Source organism: Pollachius pollachius, assembly GCF_949987615.1.
Source record: "Pollachius pollachius genome assembly, chromosome: 7".
Classification (NCBI taxonomy): Eukaryota; Metazoa; Chordata; class Actinopteri; order Gadiformes; family Gadidae; genus Pollachius; species Pollachius pollachius.
In genome coordinates, this window is record NC_136940.1 from 13,919,173 (window position 1) to 13,937,085 (window position 17,913).

Below are 17,913 nucleotides of genomic sequence, written 5' to 3' on the forward strand. Positions count from 1 at the left end.
GCTAAAAAAAGCTATATATTGATTTCTTAAAAAAAATTTTAGCGTCATTTTTTTATAATGGTCATAACTAACACGTTATCAATGTTGATTATTTCAGTTCAGTTCATCTTTAATGTTACAAACCGGTTACCCGGCCAACCCCCAACCTGGTCCCTTCAACGTGCAAGCCCCCACCCTCCTGTTCTCCCAAGCCCCTCCCCCAGCTGACCTGATGATTCGCCCCCCACACTGATTGACAAGTGTAACATTCCAACGCTTGCACATAGAACAACTGGCATTACGGATAATGAAATACAATGCAACACATAATACACAAACTCTTTAAATGTCCCAGGGTCGCTACATTATGATATAATATAATTAGCTTGAATTGCACTAGCTCTCTTTATAGGTATCCACAACATGTTAAATGAACTACAATATGCATACCTAGATGCGTCATGAGGTGGCGGTACGCAGTAAGAAGTCCCGGTACTGCGTACTGGTGAGTACCGGCCCAATTCAAGCACTGGTTTAGACTCTGTTTAGCGTATGACTGCCTTTTACAGGTCAGATGTTGAACTAGATATTTACATACAGTCCTGTGTTGTGCAGGATAACCGGGAGCAGGCGAAGTCAACGTCTACAAAGATCGCCACGACTGTGGAAACAAACGGGTGACGTCAAGGACGCTGGTTCGTCATTTAAAAGAATAAAAAATATTTGCCTAGCCCCCCCTGTTTTTTACATGTAGAAACGCCACTGCTTACATAGAATTTACCTGCAAAAAGATACAACAGATACAACTATTTCCTGCAGAGATTAAGATCCTTTGGAGCAATTAACCAAATCATTTCTTTGTTCTTTACGTCAGTGATTCAGAGTGTAATGCTTTATTGTTGTACAGCTTGTCAGAGTAGCCTTTCAGTCAAAGATAGGGCGAACTATATCATCAAATTAAAATTTGTTCAAAGATCATTTGAACACAAATGGTGTGATACATCACCTGTAGCACACCTTCCAGTAAGCCCACAACAAGAGCATGCTCAGGCTGGCCAGATATATTTCCAGTGACGTCTCCCACATGTGTTACACAGAGAATGTCAGCTCCTGCCTTCTAACATGCGCTTTAGAGTTCCTTCTTTCAAACGCAACACACTTCAATACATCAATCCTTTTGTTAAACCAACAACATTAAGATCTAGTGCAATATTTATTTCATTAAATGTCTCAAAGTGATGATATTTTAAACGTATTTATGTAGCATCTTTGTAAAATATATGTGCATTGTCTTCCGTTATGCTTGATACTGTAATTTGTGACTATTTTTCATGTTTCTCTATCAATGCTTTACGTCTAACATGCATCCATGTTTGTCTATTGATGCTATACGATGTACCATGTCCTCTTTTTTTAAATGATCTACCCAGGAATGCAAAAAGAATTTCAGCCCAAACTGACACGTTGAATCATAAACAATAAAATCCCAACCTATAACATAATAAAATCTTCTGGCCTGCCCCTACCTGTTTACAATAATATATCAACAATCCCAAAACTTCCCGCCACTTAGCTTAGAGTGGACAGAGCTTCATGGGCTCTATTGGAGTTTGAAACCAGAATCACTAGTAGACTATCCTCTACCCAGTGGTTGTACATTTCCATTAGGTTTTTGTACACTATATATTGAACAGGACAAAACAGCATAGGGGAACAGTACAGATGTTTAATGGATTCACCATATAATAAGTACCACAGTACGGGGCGACTGGGCCACCATGCAGTCAAGTATTACAGCATTGTGCTTATCTCATGCAGCATGCACTGAACAGAACAACCAGGGAGACCCGGTCCACCTCTAGACCCTCAATGGCTCACTCTTTAAAGACAGTTGTCAAAAAAAAAAAATTCTAGTTTTCTTCCGTTTATTTGAAGAGGGATTTCATCGTAGAGAGCGACAAGAGTATAAAAAGGGGGAGAGGGGGGAGGGTTGTATATCCCATTGTTGACATTGTAAACAATTCAGTGTGTAAAGAGTAAACAGCTAGCAACATAGTTACATATCCCCTCCTCACGCTGCTGTGGACGAGCAGTGTGGATGTGTTCCTGCCAGTCTGCACGCCAATGTCCGCAGCAACGGCACGGATGATAAATACGTGCAAATCATGACATTGTGACAAAATTATGACATTGTGACAAAATCATGACATCACAAAAGGAAAGGAACAGGGGGTCATAAGATCCGGCTTGACAGCTAGTAGAATGGCACGCAGTTGGCCACCCTAAACCAAGTTACAACATGCTTCTATCGTTCAGTGTTGTAGCGCATATTGAAGTCCCCGGCTGGACGATAGTTAGTCACACACACACAGTCACACACACACAGTCACACACAAACACACACACACACACACACACACACACACACAGTTCCATTTCCTGATGGAACCAATTAGTCCAAGTTCACCCCAACATGTAAACATCACTACACGGCAAATACGAGGAATAGGCATGTCACAGCAAGAGGAACTAGAATGAGTCTCTTTTGCATTAAGAAAGAGCCAACAACCCACCACGTTTCCATATTACTCTTCTTCCCCTGCTTATGTTTCACAGCATGAACACAGCTGTGAATTCAGCTGCTCTCGCTATCATCCAAAAATAATCATCCAGGCTACCCTCAGACATTTGAGGAGTTAGCTCATGCTATCGTTGCTGCACCAGTTTGTAGAAGGAGCGGTTATGTTAGCGATGACCTACACATCTGCTGGCTACCTGGCAGCGAGTGTAGTGTGGATGCTAACAGCTAGTCTAATTTTGAATGGTTATCTGAGATGAGTGTGGAACATGCCTTTTGTAAACAATAGTTGAGATACAAGGCCTCTAATGCCCCAGAGAAGATATGGCTTAAACAGCGAGACCACTGTTGGGCTCTCCTGCATGCTGGCACTTTAACACAGTTTTTGATGGGACACGTCGTGGCCAAGGTGCACACCCCATCCTACCTCATGGTAATTTATTTTTAAATTAAGGCCATAATTCATAGCATCCCTTCCTGGTAAAGCTTGTTTAATAACTGCCTGGAAGCCTAGAAGTCTTTCAGTAAGGGGAAGAAAATATCCGTAGCAAAATATTCTCTGAAGATCTTAAGAAAACTATTACTCTTCTGCCTTTTGGTCTTGAGACAACTATGACATATGAAACTAATTTGTTCCGTGACAGTTAAAAATATAGACATTTATATAAAAATCCAGTCAAGTGACACAAAAACAAAAAAATTATGAAGACTGAACATGATTTAGGCTTGGCTAAATCATTGCAGCGACCATGACCCACTTCGTTCCGTTAACAATTTAACATAGCTTATAAATGTAATAAATAAGACCAGGACAAGCCTGCAACGTCTGCAGGAAAATTTTGACAGTTAAAAAAAACAAAAAAGTTTCAAATAAAACTTCAAATTTCCCCAACAACGAAAAAATAACAATTCTGGAAGTGAACAACAGCTGGGACTCCAACTCTCCTAAGGAAGATCTGAATGTAAACAGCCTTGCGCTGCTAGCGGCTCATCCTGGGGGCCTTCCCAGGCTGGGTGCTCAGCCTCTAAGGTCTGGGGGTCCCCAGGTCTCTCAGCAGGGGACTGGGGGTCTCCTGGTCTCTCAGCTTGGGGCCGGGGGTCCCCTGGTCTCTTAGCAGGACGGTGGGGGTCGGCTGGCCTCTCAGTAGGGCGGTGGGGGTCGGCTGACCTCTCAGCAGAGGGCTTTGGATCTGCTGGTCTCTCAGCAGGGCTGTCGGAGTCAGCGGGGCTCTCAGTTGGGAACTGGGCATCCAAAGGTCTTTTAGCAGGGGGCTTGGGGTTGGCTGGTCTCTCGGCAGGGAACTGGGAGTCGCGTGGTCTCTCAGCAGGGAACTGGGGGTCGCCTGGTCTCTCCGCAGGGAACTGGGGGTCGGCTTGTCTCTCAGCAGGGGGCTGGGGGTCACCTGGTTGCTCAGCAGGGGGCTGGGGGTCACCTGGTCGCTCAGCAGTGTTCTTGGGGTCGGTTGGTTTCTCAGCATGGAGCTGGGGGTCCTGAGGTCTCTCAGCAATGGGCTGGGGGTCTTCTGGTCTTTCAGCAGGAGGGTGGAGGTTTCCATTCGAAAGTGAGTGGTAATACCCGGACTGGGAGTCACTTCTGGTCGCTGCGGTAATAAGAGGGAATTAGCCACCACCACCTGCTGCTGCTGCTGCTGCTGTTCCTCCTCCTCTCCGTCGGAGCAGGGCTCCCACTCTTCCTGGTCCTCGCTCTCTGTTGAACCCTGCACGGCGATCTGGGGAACCAGGGTGAACCGCCTCAAAAGCGGAGGCGCCTCCTGCTCCACCTCTTCACTGGATTGAGGCTGGTAGGTGCCCCAGGCAGGCCTCGGCTGGGTATGGGGGTCTGAGGATGGTTTGAGGAGGGGAGTGGAGGAGGAAGAGGGGCCGGTCACCATGACGCGGGGGCTGCTCTTCTCGTCGGGCTCGTCAAAGCTCACCTCCTGCACCGCCTCCTGCTTCTTGAAGGAGTCGCGGCGCTCCGACAGGTTGAGCTTCCTCATCACCACCAGCCTCTCCGAGCGCTGCACGCCGCCCAGGTACCCTCCACCAAAGCGCCCGTGGTCACCCAGGGAGTGGAGGCTGCCGCTTAACCCCCCGTCGGCCTCCGCATCGCCCAGCAGGTCCACCTCGCCATAGAGCGGCACCTCAAGCGTGTGCCGCCGTGGCGCAAACTGCTTCTTCTCACCGTGGTAGCCACCCGACAGCTTCTCGGCCGACTGCACCCTCTTGAGGAGCGGCGAGCGGGGGTGATCGGTGCAGCGTGGGCGCACCATGTGCCGCACAATGGTGGGCGGCGAGAGGTTTGTGCCGTGGTATGCCTGCAGGGTCTTTGCCAGGCTCGGAAGTGGGGACGGCGAGCGCTGAGGGGAGAGGGGCTGGGGGCAGCAGGAGGAGGCGGGGGAGGTGGAGGTGCACGCGAGTGGTGACGGTGGGATGCTGCTAGTGGACTTGCGGCGGCCCACCTTGGTGTAGCGCTGGGTGCTTAGCTTGGAGCCCAGGCCGTGCAAGGAGCTGGGCCGGATGTGAGTGGAGGAGGAGCTGGGGGAGTTGGGGCAGGGAGACATGCTCTGTGGGGGGTTGGAGTCTGGAGGGGCAGAGAGGGGAACATACCACTTTAATACAGCAGACGATAAGGCTGCTTTAATATAGAGGTAGACCTGGCCACTAGGGCCTCTTTAATACAGAGCTACACCTGGACACTAGGGCCTCTTTAATACAGAACCACACCCGCACACTAGGGCCTCCTTTATCCAAGATTGGACTGGATTTTGATGAACCAAACAAAAAGAAATAAAGTTGGAAGCAACATGACCGTATGACTGAGTATGGTGGTGGCCTAATGAATACATGATGCTAAACATTATTTGGTGTAATGCCATGTCTCACAGAATGGTTGGTTGAGGTTGGACTTGAACCAGCGAATCCATGGTCATGAGTCTGACGCAATGCTACTACACTACATGGAAATGTGGACTGCAAAGGGCAGATTAGAATATATTTGGAGGAATATAAATCTTCTGTACGTGGAGGTATGGTGAACTTGGTCGGTATGGTAATATGGCACATCACAATCACCAACCATGTTCCTAATGCATATTGTGTCAAAATCCAGTATCAAACAGACGTTCAGAAAGGCAACTTCAAACAAATGCATCAAATTCGACAGCCGAGCCTACATGTTTTTGACACAATGTTAGAGCTGTTTAAACACCAGAGATGATATTTCTGCTGTCTTTTGCCTTATTACTATGAATTGTATGCCATAAAGTCCACCAGTCACCTGGTACATGTGAGCTTTTACAATCTCCGGCACCAATCTGTTGGTGTTTGGTCAAGTTGTAGCCATTGCATGAAGTCGAAATGGTCTGACCGTATGGGTTGCGATTTGAAAGTTGTTCAATCATGACAAATGGTGCAAGTATAACAAGTTTAACACATATTGCACCTTCCTACTGGTAATGGAAGCCTGTTGAAATGCTGAACTTCCAGGCCTTGTTATAGCGCCATCCAGGAGTTATACTGGCACAGCTTTTGATTATCTTACTCATTTTACAAGCCTGCCACTTTTTATAACTTTTGGAGCCAAAAAGTCAGGTTAAAAACTATAAAAAAAAATACTAAGAAACAAATTAGGGTTCCTATGTTTTCCGTAGGACCTCTAATTTCAGGAAAGTATACACACATCACCATTTTCAATACTGCGCAATAACTCCATATCAAAATATGGGGCCTAGCCTTACTCACCTGTGACCTGGTGGTCAGGGGCGGGGCTCCGGCAGGGAGGGGCGGGACTTCGGCAGGGCGTAGCCGGGCCGGGGGATAGGCTGTGGGTGGGAGAGCCAGGCAGACTCTCGCTGGAGGACACGGAGTGGTGTAGGCCGGAGGAGAAGCTGCGGCTGCTGTGCATCACGGTGCTCTGCTTGGAGAGCTTCCTCAGGATGGTGCGACGCCTGAGGAGGAGGAGGAGGAGGAGGGAAGTCAGGTTAGGGTGTTGGACTCCTGGGCCAATGGGTTCCTTGTTTGATCCCAATGGTCCGCAGTCTAGCTGAAGGCATCTTTGAGATAGATTGCCCTAACCCCTACGGGCTTATTAAACATTCATACAAAATCATTGGCTAAAAGCGACCAGATGATATACAATAATAATAGCAAATATAGTTGAAAGCAACTATGACAGGGACTTACTGTATGACGAGTATGGTGGTGGCCTAATGAATACATGATGGTAAACATTATTTGATGTCATGCCATGTCTCACAGAAGACCCCATGTTCATGAGTCCAACGCAATCCCGCTACTGCCATGGACTGCCACTTTTTTTAAATAGAAGTCTTCCGTACATGGACGTATGGTGTGCTTGGTAGGTATGGCATTAGTATGCCTTAAAAACTTGTTAACCGGAAGATAACATATTAAAACAATCACCAACCATGTTTCTAAAGCATACTCTGTCAAAACCCACTGACAAAACAGACATTTGCGTTAACTCTTGTTAACTTGAATGGGTCGCGGAGTGTAAAAAAAAAGAAAAAAAGATTTGGATCAGCTCACCAACAAAAGCAGGCTCTTTCGGCTCCCAAACGGCTCTTCATATTACCACTTATACCTTTTATAATTCAGCCAAATGTAGCCCGTTTTGACTTATGATTCCTATGTGTAGGCCTATATATCACTTCAATTATTCAATACATCCTTTTGTATGTAATCTTTAAATTACACTCCTCCTGCCATCTAGGCAACAATTATTGAACAATTTTTATTATTTATATCATTATTTTATTTTAGATCAGTTTGTCCCTTTTTGACCTGATAAAGAAAATCAACATTGTACATTTTCATTTTTGTATTTTAATACAAAAATCATAATTATCACTCGTATTTTAATATCTTTTTCTGTTTCTGAAACGGGAATCAAATTATCAAATATATACACATAAATGGTAAATCGCAATGATCACCAGCATAGGAATGTGAGTTATTGAGCGCACGCGTCCAACAGCTGAACCAGTCTACATATCCCTCGCCGACTTTAAGTGATAAAAAGTCACCACAGTGCCTAAAAACCATTAACGTCATTCATTTTAAGTAAAAGGAAAAACCTCTGACCCAAGAAGTTAAAGGAGTCGTGCACTGAGCCCTCTCGGATGCCGGGCTGAAACAACTTTTGTTTCTCTACGATTCCTTTCAGCTGCCCACCCCTCCTTCCCCTGCAAAAAATAATAAAATAAAACGGCTAATAAAACGCTTGAGGTGGCGTTTTGAAAAGAGTATACGTATATTTTATTAGTACATGGTATAAAGATAATTATGAACCTTTGATTGATATCCAAACATTTTTTGCAGAGACACATTCCTGTTCCCCACTTGTATTGGAGTGAACAGAGATAACTACTTCTGGGCCCCATGAATCGAGCGACCTGTCCACTAGTGTTGACTCGTTCGCGAACGAATCAGTTCGAATGAACGAATCGTTAAGACGAACGAACTGAACTGGTTCCTCTCTCTCGTTCGCCTCGTTCGTCTCGTTCGTCTCGTTCGCCTCGTTCGTTCTCAGAGTCGACTCCTCCCAGACCCACTAGTCGCTGAATCGCTGACAGTTCGTTCACTCACTGTGTGAATGGTGAGGAGGGACCGACTGAGAGACGTCACGACTCACGAGAGCCAGCCAATCGTATGCTGTTCTAGGACTGAGTCTAGGACGCTCTCGTTGAATTGTAGTCAATGAGAGACAGAAATCAACAGGTTTAATGGGGAAAAAACAAATTGGCTTAGTGAGCGAGCTATCTATTATTCACATTGGCCATCTGTTGCATGGACGTATTTAAAGGATGCATTGTACATATTTATAATTCGAAATTCGTCCCGGGTTGGGGGGTTGCCCGGGTAACCGGTTGTTGTTAGTGTGGCTTTTTGCCGTTGGTTACGGGTTTTCAGTGACCTGGTTTGTCACCGGCGAGGTCATTACAATAGCGTATAACTGCGTTGTCTGATGACAGTTTAATGCATTTTTCACAATTAACCAGCTCTCGTTTTGAAGGCAGTGTTAATTTTGGCAGCTAGATTTAGTCTTTGGCTGCACAGGGTTCTGTTTATGGGAGCCTAAAACACCCGGGACACCCCGGGTGAGGTTATTTTGCTGATATGTCAAACATCCAATAATTAACTACACCCCCCATCCCGCTGCATTTGGTTAAAGTTGTAATGTTGACGTATGAGAATGAGAACGAGGGAGGCGCTGAGTCTGAGCCGTTCATTCCATGATTCTACCGGAAACTCGACTGAACCGGAAACTCGACTGAACGAACGAACTAACTAACGAACGAGGGGCTGAGTCTGACTGACTCAGAGAACCGTGTATGATTCGATTCACCGCTACCGGAAACTCGACTGAACGAACGAACGAACGATTCGCGAACGACTCCTCTTGGCGAACTGAATGACGCGAACTGGTTCGCGGAAACAAATCAATAAATCCATCTCTACTGTCCACAGCCGCTAAAAAACTGCAATACCAGGCTTGGCCGCTGAGCACTGGTGGATTGCGGAAGTATATACTGCTCCTAGGGGCCTGGTTGCATCATGGACCTTAAAGAAAGGACAGCGGACTAAAACATGGCCGCCCATTCATTCCTATGAAAACTGCTCAATGGTGCAGGGCAACATCAAGGAGAGATTTGCTTCTGCATCATGGGCGCCTAGCCACTCCCTAGTGCATGACGTGCCGGATTCAGAAATATTCTCGTTAACTAGCATTATTAGCATTGTAGCATCATAAGCGAGAGGTTTGAGCGAGCACAGTCGCATTGTTTACCGACCTTGGAAGTATAAGTTAATAATCCCTTCGATGATTCTCTATATGTGATCTTTAAATTACACTCCTCCTGCCATCTGGACAACAATTATTATTTAACAATTATTATGCCGGGCCGAAACAACATTTGTTTCACTACGACTCCATTCAGCTGCCCACCCCTCCTCCTGCAAAAAATACATAAATAAAATAAAACGCTTTAGGTGGCGTTTTGAAAAGAGAAAACTTACATTTTATTAGTACATGGTATAAAGATAATTACAAGCCTTTCATTGATATCCACAATTTTTTTGCGGAGATACATTCCTGTTCCCCACTTGTATTGGAGTGAACGGGGATATCTACTTCTGGGACTCCTGAAGATTGCGGAAGTATGCACTGCTCCTGGGGGCCTGGGTTGCAATCAGTTCGGTTCGTTCTTGTTAAGAATCGTTAATTCGAACTGATTCGGTCGTGAACGACCATCACTACTGGGCAGAAGCTAAATATGGCGAAGTGCAAATTTCGACCCAGAGTATGTCAAGTAGCCGGGTTTACATGGACACTTCTGATCCTATTAGAAGTGGAAGAACAGCTCAATCTGAATAAAAATATCATATATATGCCTCAATCTGAATATTATTCTCTGATCAGAATAGAATTTCACGCAGATTATAAGAGGTGGTGTAGTCCGCTATAATCGACATGTTTACACTTGTTCTGATTGGTTTTGGGCAGAGTCCTGCATGGGTCTTATTTTGCAAATCCGCACCTGCCCGTACCCGCAATACTTTAAACCGCATCCGACCCGTTTTCCGACAGTACATTCCGCACCCGATCTGACCCGAACAAATTTACCGTTGACAAGGAAAGTGGATATTTTACCCCTGATTCACGCCTCTTGGATCACTCTGCAAGTAGACCGGTAACATATCAACCCAGTGTATTCGGTTGCTAAACGACGTAGACGTCAAACCATTTCCCTGCTGATCAACACTACGAATGGTTACAAATAAATTGTAAAAAGGCACACTGTGTGAAGTTATTTTTTCCTTTGTATTTTCAATACTCTCTCCCGCCATTCTTGGCTGCGCACTCTCATCCAAATACTGTTTGCGGCGGAGGATCGAGGATAGATATAAAGACAAGACGAGATACTGACGTCGCTGTGCTGCCCTCCTTCTTAATTGAAGGAGCAGGCAGAGAAAATCTCTCTACTGCTGGGCTTTCATTAAAAGCAAAAACATAAAAATGGCAAATACTGAAAAGACGTCCATTATGTCGCCGCCGGTCCAGATGTGTCAAATCCAGTTTGTTTGCGCGAGAAGCATTAGAACATATCGCTTACCACTTTTGTAACTGCCATATATACAATTCGGATCGCTTGATAGGAATAGATCTATTCCGATTAGAAATCTAATCTGATCAGAAATGCTTATGTAAACGTGACTACATCTGATGTCAGACTTTTAGTTTGACGTGCGTGAAAGACGTATAATATATAGCCATTGCCATGGTAACTTGCTGGCTGTCTAGGCAGTAGCTAAATATGGCGAGCGCAAATATGACCCTGAGTATGTCAAATATGGATTTACGTACATCAAGGATAAAAAGGGGCCAAAACCCCAGTGTGTGATATGTAGTGAAGTGCTCGCACAAGAGAGTATGAAACCATAAAAATTGAAACGTCACTTAGAAACAAAACATCCCATGTGCAAAGACAAACCGGTCGAGTACTTTCGAAGATGACTCCATGACCTGAGGGCATCACAGAAGTTAACTGATAAGCCTTCTTGACCACTAAAATATTCTGAGACCAATCTGTTAATTATCCCCAGAGTAAACACGAAACATGGGAAAGCAGGATTTAGTTACTATGCAACAAATAGCTGGAATAAACTCCCTGAGGATTTGAGACTTGCCCCAACTCTGACCACCTTTAAAGCAAGACTGAATACTTTTATGTTTGCTTTATCTTTCTGCAAAATCTTAAATACATTGCACTTTCTAAAAAGCTTTTTTTTAACTTTGCCTTTATTTTCTATTTTATTACTAAAATGCCTTTAACTTTCCCTTTATTTTCTATTTTCTATTTACCAGAAAGATACATGATCTGATACCAGAGAGAAGGATAAGGGTTTGATACCCAAGTTCTGTTTGGGTTACAGTCCTAGAATCTGGGTTGGAGTCCCAGAGAAAGGACCAAGTTCCTTTAGGTTGGGTTGGAGTCCCAGAGAAAGGACCAAGTTCCTTTAGGTCGGGTTGGAGTCCCAGAGAAAGGCCTGAGTTCAGTCTGGGTTAGAGTCCTGACGTCTGTCTGGGTTGGAGTCCCAGAATAAGGCCTTTGGTTCGTGGTTAGAATCCCGACGTGTGTCTGGGTTAGAGTCCTAGAATCTGGGTTAGAGTCCTAGAATAGAAATTGACTAGAATCCGGGTTGGAGTCCTAGAGAAAGGGCCAAGTTCCTTTAGCTCGGGTTGGAGTCCCGACGTGGGTACCAAATTCCTTTAGGTCGGGTTGGAGTCCCGAAGTGGGTACCAGAGAGACTGTTGATGACTGCTGATCTTAAATACATTGCACTTTCTAAAATGCTGATCTATTTTACTAATTTCTTTGCATATGTTTTCTTTTACTTTATTGTATGACAATGTTTATATGTGAAGCACTTTGAGTCTGCCTTGTGTATGAAAAGTGCTACATAAATAAAGATGCCTTGCCTTGTTTAGCTGTTTACATTTGCATGTATTTCACTTTAAAATTAATAACTCTCCCGTCTTTTGCCTTACTGCTATGAATTAAACACCATATAGTCCCACAGTCACCTGTATGCATAGTTTGAATTCTTTACCTTTTCCAGCCCCAATGAAAGTTGTTCATCAATGCAAATGGTGCAAGTATAACAAGTTTAATGCATATTGCACCTTCCTACTGGTAATGGAAGCCTGTTGAAATGCTGAACTTCCAGGCCTTGTTATAGCGCCACCTAGGTGTTATTCTGGTCCAGCTTTTGATTCCTATTCTCATTTTACGAGTTCTACAAGCCTGCCAATTTTCATAACATTTGGAGCCAAAATGTCAGGTTAAAATATTAATACCTATGAAACAATAGGGTTCCTATGTTATCCGTAGGACCCATAGTAATAAATATAGTTGCAAGCAATCATCACATTATTTGATGTCATGCTATGTCTGGTTGACATTGGACTTGAACCAGCAACCCCCATGGTCATGAGTCTAATGCATGTCACTACACCACATTGACATGTCGATTGCCAAGGGCAGAATAGAGTATAGTTTGAGAAATAGAATATACGTGGAGGTATGGTGAGCTTGGTCAGTATGGTAATAAGACATTGGTATGCCTTAAAAATGGTACCAGAAGTAAACATTTAAAAACAATCACCAACCATGTTTCTAAAGCATACTGTGTCAAAATCCACTGTCAAACAGATGTTTGTGAAATTACATGTGTACAGCTTTAAGGCCCAGCATGTGTTGTAGATGATGGTTTAGAAAGGCAACTTCAAACAAATGCATTTGAATTTAATTTTCTGATATAGACTTGAATCTACCCTTTGTAGCCATATTTGACAGCCGAGCCTACGTGTTTTTGACGCAATGTTAGAGCTGTTTAAACATTGGAGATATTCATATATTTCACTTAAAATGTATATCTCTACCAGTTCCGGCCCCAAATCTTTTGGAGCATGGGTGTTTGCTCAAGCATGAAGCTATAGCATGAAGTCCAAATGGTCTGACCATATGGGTTGCGATTTGAATGTTGTTTATCAAGAAGAATGGTGCATTTTCATACATATTGCACCTTCCTAGTGGTAATAGCAGCCTGTTTAAATGCTGAACTTCCAGGCCTTGTTATAGCGCCACTTATGTGTTATTCTGGCCCACTTTTTAATTATTTATCGTTTTATGATTTTTATGTATTTGTATAACTTTTGAGGCACAAAGTCAGTAAAATAATAATAATAACGAATACAATAGGGTTCTTACGTTTTTCGTAGGACCCCTAATAATACTAATGAATACAATAGGGTTCCTACGTTTTTCGTAGGACCCCTTTTAATAATAATACGAACAAATACAATAGGCCGTCAAAGATGCTCTTAAAGAAGTGGCTGGCACTAATCAGTTTGAGTTCTTTATTTCAAAGTTATACTCCCTTTACAATCAGTCAACCAGGAACGCCAGATTGCTTAGAGAAGCAGCGGCCGAGCTTGACATGGAAATACTGAAAATAGGTCAAATATTCTCCATCAGATGGGTTGCCAGTAGCTTTAAAACAGTTAAGGCAGTATGGAAAGATTTCCCCGCACTAGCACACCATTTCAAAACAGCCAGTGAGGACACATCACGCAATGATCTTGAAAGGCAAAAATATAAGGGACTTCTGAAGCACCTTGCCAACTCAGGATTTGTGGAAGATTTGGCTGCCATGAAAGACATCCTGCGTGAACTCCAGGGCCTGTCTCTCAAGCTGCAGAAAAGAGAAATGTCACTTGTGGATTCAAGTCTCGCCATCGAACAAACTGTTAATGTTTTGGCGACCATGAAGACATCTGGTGGGGGGAAATCAACCAAGAAGGCCGAACAGTCCGTCTCATCTGGCCTTTTTAAGGGCGCAGAGCTGAGTGAAGGCAGGGCGAAAATAAACAGGTCTCGGTTTTATGAATCAGTGATTGCGTCTCTAACTAAGCGATTACCGGAGTCAAATTTGGTCATGATGCTCAAAGCTCTTGACAAGCGTTTTTGGCCAAGAGAGCAGGAGGACCTGCTTTTGCATGGTGAACCAGAAGTACACAGCCTGGCGAAAGCACTTGGATTACCAACCAGGGAGGCCGTGGAGCAGTTTCAAGACTGGAAATTACAGGGCACTGCACCGGGGAAAACATTGGAGAGTATGCGCATAGCAAGTGGCACGTATCTCCCCACGTCAGCTGAGTGCGAACGAGGCTTTTCCGCAGTTAATAACACGGACCACCAGACGCGCAACAGGTTGCGCGAAGACAGCCTGTCTTCACTCCTGTTTGTGGACCTCAACGGACCTCCTCTGGACAAATTCGACCCAGTTCCGTTTGTCAAAAGCTGGATTAAAGCAGGACATCGCCTGTCTTCTTCCTGGAAACCTGGACCGCAACCACAAGAAGTTGAGCCAAGGCATCTTTGGTCTATTTTAACTTAAGGTAAGAGAGAGAGAGAGAGAGAGAGAGAGAGAGAGAGAGAGAGAGAGAGAGAGAGAGAGAGAGAGAGAGAGAGAGAGAGAGAGAGAGCGCGCGAGCGAGCATCCGCCGTGGTGCTTTTTTCAATTTGAGCGATGGGCCTGTTTGCACGGTTAGACGAATGTGCTTTGTGTAGGCCTACGTATGTGTTTAATGACGTATCTGTCTGATCATATTTGCTGTAGATGGATGGTTAAATAATGTCACACTATCGGTCATACACTGCAGGCTCTCATTTGCAAGTGCACGGATTGCGTGCCAGTCTCCGATTTATTCAGATGCATTTATTCAGTTGATTGCTCTGTAAGTGCGCCAGATTGGTGCCAAATATTGTTGTGTCTGCATTTTAATGCACTACTCTGCCTCTTGTTATAAAACAACGTGTATCCAAACAACTTTAGCCAATGCAACCTCCTATGTCAGTGTTGCTATGAATACTATGTCGGATTATCAAAAAGTGTTAGTGTGTGATGTCATGTAGGCTATAGACTGATTGTCTTGGCTCGCATTCATACAATATTGTAATGATAGGCCTACTGCATACTGACAACATTTAGATCGGTATTGGGACCCCCCCGAATATGGACGGGTATTTCGCACACTGGCGAGCACCCTATATAGTGCACTATATCCATGATAGGGAACGATTTCAAACACAGCTACGCAAACTCATTGCTCCCACTAAAGCTGAGGTGAGCTAAAAATGAGGCTAAACTGGCAGTTTACAGATTAAGATGTCCAAATGTATTTTAAAAAACGTTAAGCAAAAACATGCTTAGATAAAGATGTTAAAATGTGTTAAGAAATGTGTTTAAAGACGCACAAAGATGTTTAGAATGTTTCAAAAATATGTTTAAAATGTTTCAAAAAGGTTTCAAAAAAATATGATCAGAGATGTTTAAAATGTGTAAAATATGATCAGAGATGTTTAAGATATGATCAGAGATGTTTAAAATGTGTAAAATAATTAAAAGATCTTTAGAAACACAGGGATTTAGAAGAAAAATTCTTTGGGGGGGGGGCTCAGCTGAAATTTGTTCTGAGGGGGGCTCAATCTCTCATACTTCGAAAACCCCTGCCCTACAATGAATGGACATAGTTTCAATGCTGATGGGGTGCGAGGAGGGGGGGTGCGGGGGAACAGGGGGACTCACGGGACTTTTGTGGTGGGAATTTAGGCCTTTGTGGGCGGCAAGTTGGCAGAGAACGGCAGTTCGTCCTTCTGTGTGGGAGACAAACTAATAAGTCCTTATGGAATATCATTTTTTATCCCATTCAGATATTATATATTATATATATATATATTATTATATTCACCTGACTGTCATCGTATGACTAAATGTTAACTTGGTGTATTATTGCTGTGCCATGTAAACCGAAGTCCGGAGGTTGTAGCTTGATTGCATTATCATTCGCTAGCATGCGCGCTAATAATATTTAAAGGGGTAGTTTGGAATTTTGGACATAGGGCCTGATTCCCAAGTTAGCCTAGGTTTTCTTTGTCATTGAGACAGTTTTCAACACATTTCATTCAGTCCTTCTAGTTGCAGAGTCATGCTAGGCTAGCCGCGGCAACGGGAAATACTAGGCTGCTAATAAAACGTACCCACTCCACAGTACACCCGAGGTAAATCAATTATAACGCCAGACTATAGATGTAAATGTCTGTGTTGATAGAATAATGTTAGAAATAAACTAACCTCGCATCGCATGAATCATCGCATTTTGAGGGGCTACTTTCTCAGCAGCAGTGGAATTTAACCTAGGTATCTGTCCGCCGCTGCCGTAGCCGACGAATCGATAAAATCGATAAAAATCGATTACTGAAAGCGTTGGCAACGAATTTGGTCATCGATTCGTTGAGTCGCGCGATTATTACGTCACTCGTAGGCGCGGCACTGTTTACAGCCAGCCGCCGACAGGTTGGTTCATGGTCACAGCTTGTATTTTTGTCATATCTTAACAATGGACTGTAGGCCTATTTAAAAGTGTTGTACCTTCACTGTCTTTGGGTTAAAAAAATTCCTTCAACTCAGTATACGTCTAGTCCAACCGAAAACTCTGTCTGCTGCTGCTGCAGACGGTGCGCAGACGGGCTCGGAGTCGGCACCGCGTGCATCAACAGTCATTCAAAGCAGCGGTAGTAATCACACAACCGGACGGTGTAGAAAGTCCCGTAGAAAGTTTAAAATAGTAATCCAGATTTTAAATCCATGTTAAAATTGGCAGGATATAGAGCTAGTTAGATTAAAAGAAGTCGAAAACAGTGTCAAAAGTGATGTGTCAGGTCGGCTCAGTAATACGATTGATGTGTTCAAATGCAACACAAAAAAAAGAAATTTGAGATTTTGGCGAAAACCAAGTTTTCCCAGCAATATAAAATAGACAGCAAAGATGGAATTATGACCTGTTTAAAGTCCTATCTCGAACTACGATCATCTTATCAGCAATAAAAGCAAAAATACAAGTTATATTTCAAGGAGTCTCGAAAATGGTATCGACATCAATTAAAATTAACGATCTCCTGTCATCTGAGAGAAATTAAGATGATTTAATTTATTTTTAACCGTTAATAGGCCTATTTACCGGTTAAACCGGTTAACCATGGACATCCCTTACAGACTGTATATATATAAATGTATATCATACATTGTATGTTTTTTTTGTGTTATTTATCCCAGATATGTTAGTTCCGGGACGTTGGAGCAATAACCTGGTGTTTTTACACTTCAGTCTGCACTGTGAATTTGAAGTAATGTTCAGTTTTTGAATAAAGATGCGGCAATTACAAATGTTTCATCGAAAAAATAACAGACTGATTAATCGATTATTAGAACAATCGATAGTTGCAGCCCTACTGCTGAGACACAGCAAGTCCCTCAAAATGCAATGCAATGCAAGGTTGCCTCTCCTTATACAGTGGGGCAAAAAAGTATTTAGTCAGCCACCAATTGTGCAAGTTCTCCCACTTAAAAAGACGAGAATTGATTTTGAATATTCATTAAATAACTTTTTTAATAATGGTCTGTTTTGTTGTTTTTTTTTTTGTTCATAGAGTATTCAGTAAAGCAGCTGTTCTCAACCTTGGTTTCTTAAAAAGAATGGAAATAGCCACTCTAATGGGGTTTTTAATGACGCATATTAAAAACATACAAAGCAAGGTTGAAAAGTGTTGAAATGGCCCTTTAATAATAACCTTGTTTCAATGTATGATGCAATGCATATATATAGTTGAATCAATGTTGATTCAATTCTACATTCTTTCAATGTTGATCATATCATAATTTAATCAAGGTTGATTCATTGTCAGAATTGATTGGAAATTCAACGTTATTTC

The 17,913-nt window shown here is 43.3% G+C and overlaps 1 protein-coding gene across 7 annotated transcripts in view; it reads right to left on the reverse strand.

Moving 5' to 3' along the window:
• Positions 1-1,691: 1,691 nt before the first annotated feature.
• LOC307078113 (microtubule-associated serine/threonine-protein kinase 3-like) overlaps positions 1,692-17,913 on the reverse strand; it is a 119,042-nt gene continuing 102,820 nt past the window's right edge. For all 7 annotated transcript variants that reach the window (XM_079739729.1, XM_079739728.1, XM_079739730.1 and 4 more), the window contains 2 exons: positions 6,299-6,504; positions 1,692-5,138 (listed from right to left, as the gene is read on the reverse strand). In XM_079739729.1, the coding sequence (XP_079595855.1) occupies positions 3,583-5,138; positions 6,299-6,504 (1,762 nt within the window). In that variant the 3' untranslated portion in view covers positions 1,692-3,582. The remainder of the gene's footprint in view (positions 5,139-6,298; positions 6,505-17,913) is intronic.